Source organism: Equus quagga, chromosome 18 (genome assembly GCF_021613505.1).
Source record: "Equus quagga isolate Etosha38 chromosome 18, UCLA_HA_Equagga_1.0, whole genome shotgun sequence".
Taxonomy (NCBI): domain Eukaryota; kingdom Metazoa; phylum Chordata; class Mammalia; order Perissodactyla; family Equidae; genus Equus; species Equus quagga.
In genome coordinates, this window is record NC_060284.1 from 30,991,010 (window position 1) to 31,003,612 (window position 12,603).

Sequence of the window (12,603 nt, forward strand, 5' to 3'; positions counted from 1 at the left end):
TCCCTCTTCTCCTCCTCTGCTTCTCCCCTCCCCATCCTCCCTCTCTCTTTTTTTTCCCCTCCTATTGGCCTGTAGTCTTTTATCTGTTATGTGGAACTAATGATAACAGTAACTTTTGAGTTCTTACAATGTATCAGGCCAGTGCCAAAATTTTTAAGCATTTTCTCATGTAAACCTCACACATTTTATAGATGATGAAGTAACTGAAATTTAAGGCATAAAATTAAGTAAATAGTGAAGCAGAGAGATTCAGACCAGTGCTGCCTGACTTCATAAGCACTCTGCTATGCTGACTCATGTGCTATTCTTCTGTATAGCAAATGCAACTTCATGTTATGGATATTTTCTATATTTAGCTTCCTATCTGCAGTCTCTTAGAAGACTTTATTCGTCTTTGTGTCTCAAGTGGCATATCTTGCTCCTGCAGATCACTGAAACATAATGGGTACTCAAATATTTGTTAAAATAAATATTTTTTTGTTTATGCACTAAATATACAGCATAATATTAGGCACATAGTTGTATGGGTGAATAGCTACTTCTTGATTACTGAACATTTTTATTAATATGAGACTCACGAAAAGGTTTGAGTACTTCTTTAAATACAGAATAATCATAGTCAAAGTATCTGGCTATGTTTACTATTTTCTAATAATATTTTAAGACAGTAAATGCCTGAGGTCACTCTCTGGCTACAAAAGGCTACTTATATGTGACAGAAAATAAGTTTTTCAATCTAGTAAATAAATCAGTCAAAACAGCTGTTTCATTGAACTAGATCATAGGTTGACTGAAATCACCAGTAAATATTCAAAAGATGATTAAACAGGAAACTCCCTAGACAGTCATCAAGTTTATAAGGCTCATACAAAGAAACAATATATTTTTCTGAGAAATTTTATTGTGAAAAGCAAGTTCACATTCTGTATACATTAAGTATGTCTTTTGCTCTGTATTGGAGATTTGCTGTTGTTATTTATTAAAACATCATTGTTTAATGTTAAACTAAATAAAACAAGGTCCTTGGAGCCTCTAAAAGTTACTAGCACATGGTATTGAAAGGTTACCCCTCATTCATCATAGTTCTTAAGAAAATTGTAATAAAAAATATAAGAAATATGTAAGAAAATACTATAATATATAAAATTACATATATATTTAATTTGGAAGAGGATAAAAGAATGACAATTATTTTGAATTATTTTGGGAAAAAGTATCAAGGAAAATGAATTATCATCCTACGTGGCTGCAAATGTAGACCTTTGTTTAAAACTCAAAGCTTCCAGGTAGTACCGCCAGCTTATGAATACCCTTGAGTGCACGCCCTGGAATTTGGAGTTTGCTGAAAGACACACATAATCAGTAAAGCACATCTGGCTAGTCTAGTCCCTCTTGGACACACATCTGTGGCGATTAGGGAACCAAAATTCATTATTCCAAGCGGAGTGTGGATATACAAAGGTGGAGCGATCTGCTATAGCTATCCACGATTAGTGGAAATATTTATGTGTGAATGTGTGTGTGGAGAAAGTGATGTTAAATTCTTTAAAGTGTAGACGATACATTTGATTTAAATATAAGTGTTCCCAAGATGAATGTTGTGAAGGACCACATAATTCCAGAATTACATCTTTGTCAATTAATTATCTGTTCGAGATAATCAAAAGTGTTTTTAAAAGCGAGGTCAGTCAATAGTTCTGTTTGGTATAAGGTTTAGGACCAAAGAGGGAGGAACTAGAGAGCTCCAGTCCCATCCCTGCTGTAGCATACTTAGTTTATTATGCTTAGTAAGATTTTATTAGTTTTGGCTTATTTTTTATAGTTGATTGAAGTATTTTCACGTTGTGATTGTTATCCGGCACGCTAACTGTTCTTCTAAGCCTTAAGTCTTTTACACATCTGATTAGCATCCTTCCTACAATATCTATAAATTTATAAGTGCCATTCAAAGACCAGGACCAAGGACAGTATGCTGTGGGGAATCGTCATAATTCCTATCTGAAAGGGATCCAATATTTAAATTATTTGGGTGTTGCTGTTTAATCACTTAACCATTTTCTTATCTGTACCACTACCAATGTCACATGTTCTTATCTTTTACATCAAGTTCACTACTTGCTTAATAAACCTATCAGAATAGGAAATGAGATAATTTGGTTTGTTCTCCCTGAATTTATGCTGACTGTTAATAGTATCTTCCTTTGCTAATGCTCTCAAGTCAAAAGTTTAATGATCTCTGTAAAATTTCACTGAGGTTAAGATCTCAAGCTTTCTGGCCTACTTCTGTCTTTTTCTCTCTCCTCCTACCACATTTACCTTTTCCTTTTCTAAAGTACCTGGGACAACATTTATTTTTCAGCAGTGTGATACAGCAATATCATATGAAAGTACTTTAAAAAATATAGCACGAAATTTATTTTTGATATCCTGTATAAGGCCCTCTGAACTAGGAGGCAGGGAGGGGGCTGTACAGTTAGAAAAAGGAAGTCTTAAGTCTAAATTCAGTAGAACTCTGATAACTGAGGACTCGGCAGGAAGATACCGAGTTGGGAGGGCAGAGACAAAGCATTGAGCCAGGAAATAAAGCAGTAGATTGGTGAAGAGGGTGAGAGAAGCAAGGAAACCAAGAGATAAGATAGAAGCAAGTGAGAATCTGAGAACTGACATGGGTGAGAGAGGATGGGGTGGGAAGGAGCTTATTAGCGAGAGAGACAGATGGGTGAGGTTGGGTGTGACCAAGGTTGGTTCAGTACAGATCTGTGGCCCTGAGTACCGCAGTCTCTGGATGTGGGATGGACTCAGGCTTTAAAGCAGCAATTCTTGGCAGACGCTTTGGATTTAAATTCATTTAATGCAGAGAAATGCGTTTTTACTATATCCTTACCCATCTTAGGCTTCAACTCTGAAATATGTTTTCCTTATCCTTTTCAGTTCTAAGAACAGTCTCTATGGGGGTGCTAGAAAGATAACAGGGGTCCAACAGTTCTTTTTTCTAGTTGTAAGTTACAAGCATACTATCTGCTCTAAGTAGAGGGGGGTATTTTCTTTCTTTCTTTTTTTACTTTTAATAGACAAAGAATATTTCCATATTTTCTAATATTTGTTCCAAGTTCAGAAAATTTGAGGCTTTGCCACTTTTGACCCGTCCTTCAATCTGGATGCCACTCTTTTATGATCATCATTGGTCATGTGATCTGTGTTTTCTCATATGGCCATTGAATACTGCGTTATCTAAAAACTTAACCCTTTTCATTAGGAAACTTAGTGATTATGTCATCAAATTTCTGTTTGACAGCTTCTCATTCTTCTTAATCCCTCTTCAAGTTAGAGTGGCTGACTACAGGATTGTTCTCTATTGTTTTCTCCGAACTTCCTAAACTTAGATTTATTGAAGGTGGGATACTCGAATATCTAAGCTCAGACTTCCTCTCCACGGCCAAATGAACTCTAAGATGATGTGGGATGGTTACTTTGCTTTGAGATTCCTTTAGCTGCCATTTTCCCCAAACAGAATTTTATAAGGAGCCAGAAATAAGCCAAGGCAGCAAGTCCCCTCCTTGCGTCTCTCTCTTTCGTGAGATTAAATTTCCAACAAGGCAATTCAATGATTTCTCAGATGTTTTGCCTTTAGTGGAGTGGGATTTTCATCTGACGTCTGTAAAGGCTTCCCTCCCCCCTCGATCTTGCCTGTCCATGTTAGCCATCTGGTTATGAGGTCTCTGATGTAGTCCCAGGATCACACTCCCGCTTTTCTTTCATTTCACTCTCCTGCAGCTGCTTCCTCCACGCTTCACCTTCAGCTTTGTGGATTTCCAAGCATGTGTCTGTCCTTTTGACATATACTGCTCCCCCCCAGCCCTTCGTTAGACCTATTTATTCCAAACAACATCTATCCTTCCATTGTCCTAGTCCAGTCAGGAATCACACCTCAAAACATCCCCATAAAATGTAAGACATGATTTTTACCAAATTTGTTCATGTTTTTTAAACTTCAGTTTGATCCTTTTTCATCTGCTATTTGTTGGTATTGAGACAACTGAGAATGTTAATGTTGCCCCCGGCCCATTTCTCTGATATCTTCTGAAAATTGCTGGGAAAGTCCTTCACTATTTTTCTTTCTGTGCCATCATATGCTCCATAGTATCTAATATGGTCTTACAGTTTTATCTGAGTACTTCTCTCCTTCCTCTCACAATTCAATTGAAATAATAAACCACTCGATCAGACTGACTGGTCTCCTGCCAACACTGTCTTGCCAGTCTTATGAGATGCAGTCCATCTCTTACTAGAAGCAGCAGGAAGAAGAGATGAAAACATCACTAGTGCCCCTAAACCATACATTTTCCTCCCCAGAAATTCAAAGACGTTAGAGATACATTCCTGGCTTCATAAAGAGAATGAGAATTCATTCTCATATATATCAACAGAAGTGGGAAGCATTCCGGGGACTTTATAAGTCTTGGCAGACTCTCAAGTCTCTGGTATATGCTGCCTGGGAATAAAGCACGTTTCTCATTTAGCTGGGCCAAATGTGCACACTGTCACTTCGGTTCTCCTCGGCGAGAAGACAAATCAGCCTCCTATTCGGTTTCTTTTCTCTAGCACAGGTGAACCTGTAGAAAGTGTGAAGAGCTTCTTCAGAAGGTCCTACCTGGTTCTTCTTTTATAAGGAGACCTTTACACCTATTGCAGGAAGCCAGCTCTCTTTTTCTTATTTTAGCTCATTCTTCCCCTTCAGCCTTCCGGCACTGCTTTTAATTACCTTCTTCTTCCCCAGAGTCCTTTTCTGTCTATTTCCTCCACATAATCGGCAGCTCCATAATATGGCAATATATGTATGGTAAATGCTGTGTCATTATGAAATGGAAATCAAGATGTGGGGTTGATAAAGAGGAAATCAACTGGATGCCAGGCTGTCCCCAGGGCACCAGACCATTCCCTGGTGTAGGATCGAGAGCCTCTAAGGCCATTTGTTAGTTTCCAAGAAGGCAAGAAGCAGATAACAAGCTGGCCAGCAAAGACTTCTGGTTCTCAAGGACCCCCTAGTCACAGTGTAACACTGGGAATAACCAGTCTTGATGCACTGGCTGAAATTCTTAGCAGTTTAATCAGTACATCCTCTTGCCCTTTCATATCATGTCTTACGACTGATCAAGAAAACTGGATTATTTTCCTCATTATTGCCTCTCAGTCCTGTTCTTTCTATGAATTCCGATTGAACAAAAGAATGAGTTTTCCACTTTGACGCTATGACCTGGTTGATCCAGTGGTTGCGTGTTGGATTTAAGGTCCCATGTCATTCCAAGTATGTGTGAACACTATGCTTTGCAAACATACCAATTTGCTTGAAATGCCACCTTCCCTTTTTTTTCTTTTGTGAGAGACAGCAGACAATAGTGCTTAAGGGCCCAAGTTCTAGAGCCAGACTTTGGAATCAAATCTTGACTTTGATACCTTCCAAGCTGTGCGGCCTTGGGCAAGTTATTTAACCTCTCTGTTTGTCATTTACATAATCAGTAAAGTAGGGAAAATACAGGTACCTGATAGGATTATTGTGAGGATTAAATGAGTTAATTCACAAGCATACAGAACTGTGCCTGAAACCTCCTAAGTACTCAATAAATATTAGCCTTTATTATTAATTCTCTGCTTAATTAACACTAATTTATTAAACTCCATGTTAAATATCACCATCTCTGTGAAGCTTTCCACAATTACCCGAGGCAGAACTAATCCCTTTCACTCCTCTGTGTTCCCAGAGTATTTTGTACATATTTGATTGAACTGGAAATAATTTTTAACATGTCTTTCTCCCTTGTTAGCCTATGAGCTCCATAAGGATAGATTTCTTTCTTTTTAAAATTCCTGTTGGATTCCTAGTTTCTAGCACAGTTCCTAGATTGTAGTGAGGACGTAATAAATATATGGAAGTGCTCCACCTCTGCAAGACTGGGAGAATCCCCGAGCCTTGGACCGGGCCTTATATATGTCTTTGGACAAAGACCAATCCTTAGCACACCACTGGTCACATAGCACAAACTCAATAAATACTCTCTGATTGACTGATATTTAAACTGCCTACCTCTGAAGCAACAGACTATTAAATCTTTCTGAAGCACTTGAAAGGAAAAAAAGAACAAAAGATGAGATCTATTGAGCATGGCTTGCTTAGAAATAATATTGTCACACTCATAACCAGGGAAGAGGAGGGCAGATTAGAAACTTGAATGCCTCACTGAAAAACTTGCTCAGACAAGAGGGGCTTAGTTAACTTTGTGGGCCACCAGGGCTCTTTCAATAGCAGATGGGGAATAATGTACTGTGCTGGCTGAGAGGATAAACAAAGCAGTGTCATGGAGTTTAAACTATTGAACAGAGGAATCTATAAAGAGGCCAGCAGAGAGGAGGGAAGAAACGAGCTGAAATAAACAGATGGGTGGACAGAGAAAATATTAAGCACGAAAACAGATAACCCAGACCCTCCAGGAGAAAGGGAAAAGGAAAAGTGGGATGTCAAGAAGAGAAGAAATACTGTAGGGAAAACACAAAAGTCATGATGAAGCAGCAGAGGGAAGTACATAGCATGCCTGGGTACGTGTGGTAGAATAGAACAATAACAGCACGAGAAGCAGCGTCTGATTCACAAGCAGAGAGAAAACGACTCTTAAAGGGAATGTGGCTGTTAATTTCAATGGGGACTGAACAACCGCACAGTGACATCATCCAGCTGGAGTCTGAAATAATGGGCAAAGGGGCAGGGGACTGAAATGAAAATGACAGTAACCACGGCTCCTTACATTTGAATAGAACTAGGCTGTGTGTAATACTTTCACACACATCATTTCATTTAAAACAATGGAGTTGAGGCCTTCTGCCATTACTAGTATTTCTTCTGCCTTCTGCCCATCTCTCGCCTGGTGTGTATCAACAGCCTTCTAAGTGGTCTCTCTGCCCTGCCCGTGGCCATCTAGGATCTTGTATCAACACTGCAGTCAGAAGCATCCTTTGCAAAATTAAGGCAGATCACGTCATTCTTCCCTTTAAAAACCTCAGTGGTTTCCTGACAAGGACTTTCCTATTTCAGGTCTTCACACTTCTGAAGGGAGGGTTCTCCCCCGCAGATATCTATCCACATGGTTCACTCACTCTTAGTGTTTACTCAAATGCCATTTATTCAGGTAGGCATCGCCTGACCAACCTCTCTAGCAGTTCCTATTCTCCTAATGCTGCTGTATTTTCTCCACACCACTGTGCCCATCTGACTTCCTAAGTATTCACTTGTTTATTTGTTTGTTTGTTTCTCCATACTAAAACGTAAGCGCCATGTGACCTGGGCTTTTATTTTGTTCACTATTGAATTGCTAATGACTTTATCAGTGCTGGAACATCGGAGGGTGTACATTAATAATTGTTGAATGAATGACCAAATGGACATATGCGTGAATACGACAACTGTCACCACTTGTAGGTTGGAATCACAGTGGTTCCATGTGAAAGATAAAATGAAACAATACGAGGTATTGCAGCTAAGATGAGCAGCGTTTTCTGACCTGTGGACCACTTCCTCATTCTTAAGACTTCCTCCCTTTTTGGTTTCCCTCACATTTTTCTCCTATTTCTTGGCTCACTTCTTCTCATTTGCTTCCCTAGAACTTCCTTCTCCCTCTTAGGGTATTAGGTTAAGTAAGAAATAAGAAAATATACGCGAAGTTCCTATCTTGTGCCTGGCACACAGTAGGCAGTCAACATGTCAGTTCTTTTTTTGTGTGTATCTTCCAGCACAGGTCCATATTCACTTAAGTTCATTTATTTCAATATGCTCAAATCTAAATTTTCCATCCCACATCAAAAAAACCTCATCAAACTTAAAAACACTAAAAACAGAATCCTGATTCATTATCTTTTATTTTTCTTTATCTCAATTAGTGGAACTAGCAAAAGTCTAATCTTAGGGTCCTTATTTTCAACTCCTCACTATCCCTTATCTCTCAATATATAGTGAGAATCACTAAGTTTTAGAGGAGAATTGACAAGACTTCATCAATTTCTGCCTGCTTCCACAACCATGACCACTCACCAGATCTAGGACCACATTATGGGGGAACATTCTTTTTTCCCCTTATCCTTCTAATCTCTACCTGGTCTAAAGGACTCTTAAATGTCACTTGCTCAGAGAGGCCTTCCTAGACCCTTCAATCTAAATGAGGTCTTCCTATGAAAGAGACTTCATACATCCTGTATTTTCCCTAGTTTGTATCACAAATATAATTTTATATTATTGTGGGAGTCTTTCTCTAATCTGTATGCTTCATGAGGACAGAGGTTTGTCTGTTTTATTTATTGTACTATAGATGCCCAATTCCTAGCACATTGCTTATCTCATGGTAGGTATGCAATAAAGATTTCCTGGAAAATACATGGGCTTCTTCAAACCTTCCAACTTAGTTGGCGTCCAGAGCTTTAAGTGTCCTTACTTTCGTTCTTCAGTTCATTTTGTTGGACAAAACAGAAATGGAGAGTCACCTTAAGCTGTCATCTCCTTCAACCTATCCATTCCTAAAAATAATAACTAATAGTACGTACCATTATTTAGACATATTTGGTGCAGGCTAAAAGCACTTCACACACTACTTAATTTATAACCCAGTGAGGCAGACACCTTTGTTACCTCCACCACACCGATTAGCTGACTGAGGACAGAAAGAAGGAAAGGTGCAAGGAAAAGAGACTTCTTTGTCCAGTAGTCTCATTTTATAAGTCTCTTATGAGATATTTGCCCCAAATCAAGTGACGAGTAGTACAACTGTGACAAAACCCATGTGTTGTAATTCCCTTAGTAAATGTTTCATTATTCCATGTTGACATCTTCACCTTGCATGAGCTGTTTCTAGGTATATTCCATATATTTTCTAGAATGGATGCAGACCTTTCTAGTCCCTATTATAAGTCTATCTTTTGAAACTTCTGAGCCAGCAATACTCAATTTCACCTCCATCCTCCGCTCTACCACTGTTTACTACATGACTTGATCAAATTATTTAATCTCTCTTTGTTCCTCGATTTTCTCATCTGTAAAATGAACATAAAGATAGTAGCTATCCCAGGTATTGTAAAGATTAAATGAGATAAAACATGTATAGCACTCAGAACAGTATAACACATTAGAGCTATTGGTTGCCACATACTTCCAGGAGCACTTCCAGGAGATAAACTTTCTATCCTGCTCTGGAAAGTCATACTGGAATGTGAGTGAAAATGGATTTATTAAAGGACAACTGCTCTAATTAAAAATACAATATCATACACACACACACACACACACACACACACAGAGTTCACTTTCGATAACATCATGTCTCTAGAGATCAAGAGTCATCTGAAGTCAAGATGGACCCATGGATATTTCTGCGGACAGGAACAGATCTCTGTATCTTCCTTCTTCCTCTAAAACATATGCTGTCCCCCACTCTGTAGAAAGCCTTATAGAAAGCAAGATGAAGCGAGCAGTCATCTTTATCACAAATGTAATTCCTCACTTTCCAAAGAGAGAGTTGAACTTATAACTAGTGAAAATGTCCCCCCCCCCAGAAAGAACACCCCACCCCCACCGTTATCAGCTACCATTATGCTTTCTGACAGGGCACACTATCTTCCTAGAAATGACAATAGGTAGAATGACTATGGACACCTGGGGAGAGGGCCAAGGTAGTGGAAAATCCACTGGACGCTGAGAAAAATCTACCATAGCAGCCCCTTAATATGTTGGCACCGTTATGGTCTTAGGTGCTTGGAAAACGGTATCTACAATGTTTTGAGGCAATGTGACACCAGGGATACTTCAATTTGGATAACTTCTAAGATGAGACAACTCAGGAGGGGAATGTAAACCTGTACTATTTTTTTTTTTGTGATGAAGATTGGCCCTGAGCTAACATCTGTTGCCAATCTTCCTATTTTTGCTTGAGGAAGATTATTGCTGACCTAACATCTGCACCAATCTTCCTCTACTTTATGTGGGCTGCTGCCACAGCGTGGCTTGACAAGGGGTGCTAGGTCCACATCCAGGATCTGAACTTGTGAACCCCCGGCCGCCAAAGCGGAGTGCGAGAACTTAACTACTATGCCACCGGGCTGGCCCCAAACCTGTACTATTTTTAATAAGACTCCTCATCTCTCCTCTTCAAAAATGTTTACTTACTTTCCTGACTCCACATTTCTTTGGTTTATTTAATTCTGCTGAGTTTGATATTTTATTTGTATTAGTGATCCATCAGCTTTAATTCAACTACAGTAGGTTTTTCATTTGTTGTTTTTGTTTTGCTTCTAGGTTATCAAAACACTCCCTGAGGGAACAGAAGACTAGAAAAGGTCAAAACGCTTTTATAATCACCTTGCACTTCTTTTATTTCAAGTATAAATATCTTTCTTTTGAAATTTTTATACACAAGGAAAAGAGAGAGATCTTACATTTAATTCAAATTAATTCAGAAGAGAGAGCTGGGACAATTCCTACTTAACCCCAAATCATATAATAATCATAGCCAAACATGGGGGGTGGGGCTTATAAAGACCTGAAGGATCTTGCTTCCTCTTTACCATCAGTGTCCAGTTCATCCTTTTACTAGAACACAAACAATTTAAAGGACATAGCACAAGAGACGATTTGGGGCCATTACGCTGTTAAAAGTCCCAAGTGTTCCCTTTATTTGGAATTATGGCATTGAAGTGCTGGTAGAATTCATGCTCAGGCACTTCTATATTTCCTTTCAGAACTCTGAATCACGTAAATTTTGCAACATCAAGTCTAAACTCCACTGTTTTTAGCATAGGACAGATTTTTTTTTTTTTTTGTCTTACAGGTAGAGAGGATTTTTAAAGGTTCCAGTTCCTACTTGACTACTAAAGATGAATTTCAGGGAGGTCCACTTGAGAGCTCCTAAGAGCAAGCTGTTCAGCTGATGCTTCAAACAGAACATGGAGATGTGGGAGTATATTGTCACTAAATAGAGAAGAATAAGTTTCAGTAACTGCAACTGACACTAGTGATGGGGATTTCAGAGAGAACGTGAACCGGTAACACTCCCTTTTTTTTTTCATGATGATTGCTTTAATACAAATCCATCTTGGGGGAGGTGGGCAGGAGGCAAGCAGTTGTGGCTAGAAAAGGGCAACCTGAGGGATCCCTGTGGTGGTGGAACTCTGCATCTTGACTGTGGTGGCGGAACCTACACATGTGGTGAAATTGCACAGAACTAAACAAACACACGTGCAGGCGTGCACACACATACAAATGAGGAGAAGTAAAAGTGGAGGAATCTGAGTAACATCAGTAGATTAGGTCTGTGTCATTATCCTGGTTGTGACATTGTATCATGGTTTTGCAACATGCTACCACTGAGGAGACCGGGTAAAGGGTACATAAGACCTCTCTGTATTATTTCTTACAACTGTATGAGAATCGACATCTCTCTCAAAATAAAAAGTTCAAGGAAAAAAAAAAAGAAATATAACACACACAATTCCATCTTAATGATAATTTTTGCTATTATCCAGAAAATAATCTCCTGTGACCCAAATTTTACAGGCCTTCTAGAGGCTGAACCAGAGAAAGTTTGTCTAAAATGTAAGGTATCATGTTGATATTGATCATTTAGTTGCACTGTATGGCTAATATATCTCTTGGATTTAATTGTGGATTAAAATAATTTTAAAATGACTATGAAAATACAAAGAATTCACCTTAATATTTCCTGGCCCATTTAATACATACAAAAATTTCCATGAAACATATACTTGACAGTGTCCTAAAAAGCATAAAATATACAAATAAAAGAGACTATCCTATCACCATAGAAAGAATTTTTAAAACTTTTGGTATATTTTTAAAACAATATCAGTGATACATTTAAACAGAGAATAAACACCAACTATATTGTATATTTGAACAATAAAATATACATATTTATATATATGGCTTAATTTTTACCTTGATGGCAGGAATAGGCTTTTTGGGGATAAAAGGGTTTCTCTCGAGTGGTGGAAAAGCTGCATTCTGTCCTTTCTGTCTAATCTTGTTCTCTGCTATGATTTTCTTGCGCTTCTCAAGATAAGGTCCAAAACTTGGCAGTTTCTAAAAGGAAAATACACAAATAAGAAAGCATGTTAGCTCAGAGAAGAGAAACATGTGAGGATATAAACATCTAAATATTATTAGCAAACAAATGTGTGTTTTGAGATTGTTTCCTGTATACTGTAAGCAGGTCTTCATTCATTCTTGGATCACTAGTCTTCCCGGTATCAGATTGCACTAATTATTAAAAAGAACACAAAAATACCTTTACCAAATATGTATGTATTCGATATACAAATGTTAATTAAAATACATTTCTATATGGAATAAAGTTCACTATGGTAAACCAAATCCATTCACTTAAAACAATAACTATTAGTTAGACCATTTGTTTGGTTCATATAGACAGAAAGTGAATCCTATTGATGATTTTTTTCCTCTTCATCAAGTTTTTAGCACAATATAGACACAGCCATAGTCCCTGATAAATGCTTTTGTCAATAGCAAAGGTACTTTGCCAAAGTTCTAATCTG

General features: G+C 38.2%; 1 protein-coding gene across 1 annotated transcript in view; it reads right to left on the minus strand.

Moving 5' to 3' along the window:
* DPYD (dihydropyrimidine dehydrogenase) overlaps positions 1 to 12,603 on the minus strand; it is a 764,091-nt gene that overhangs the window by 6,465 nt on the left and 745,023 nt on the right. Inside the window, exon 21 of the mRNA XM_046645669.1 lies at positions 11,987 to 12,130. Coding sequence (XP_046501625.1) covers positions 11,987 to 12,130 — 144 coding nt within the window. The remainder of the gene's footprint in view (positions 1 to 11,986; positions 12,131 to 12,603) is intronic.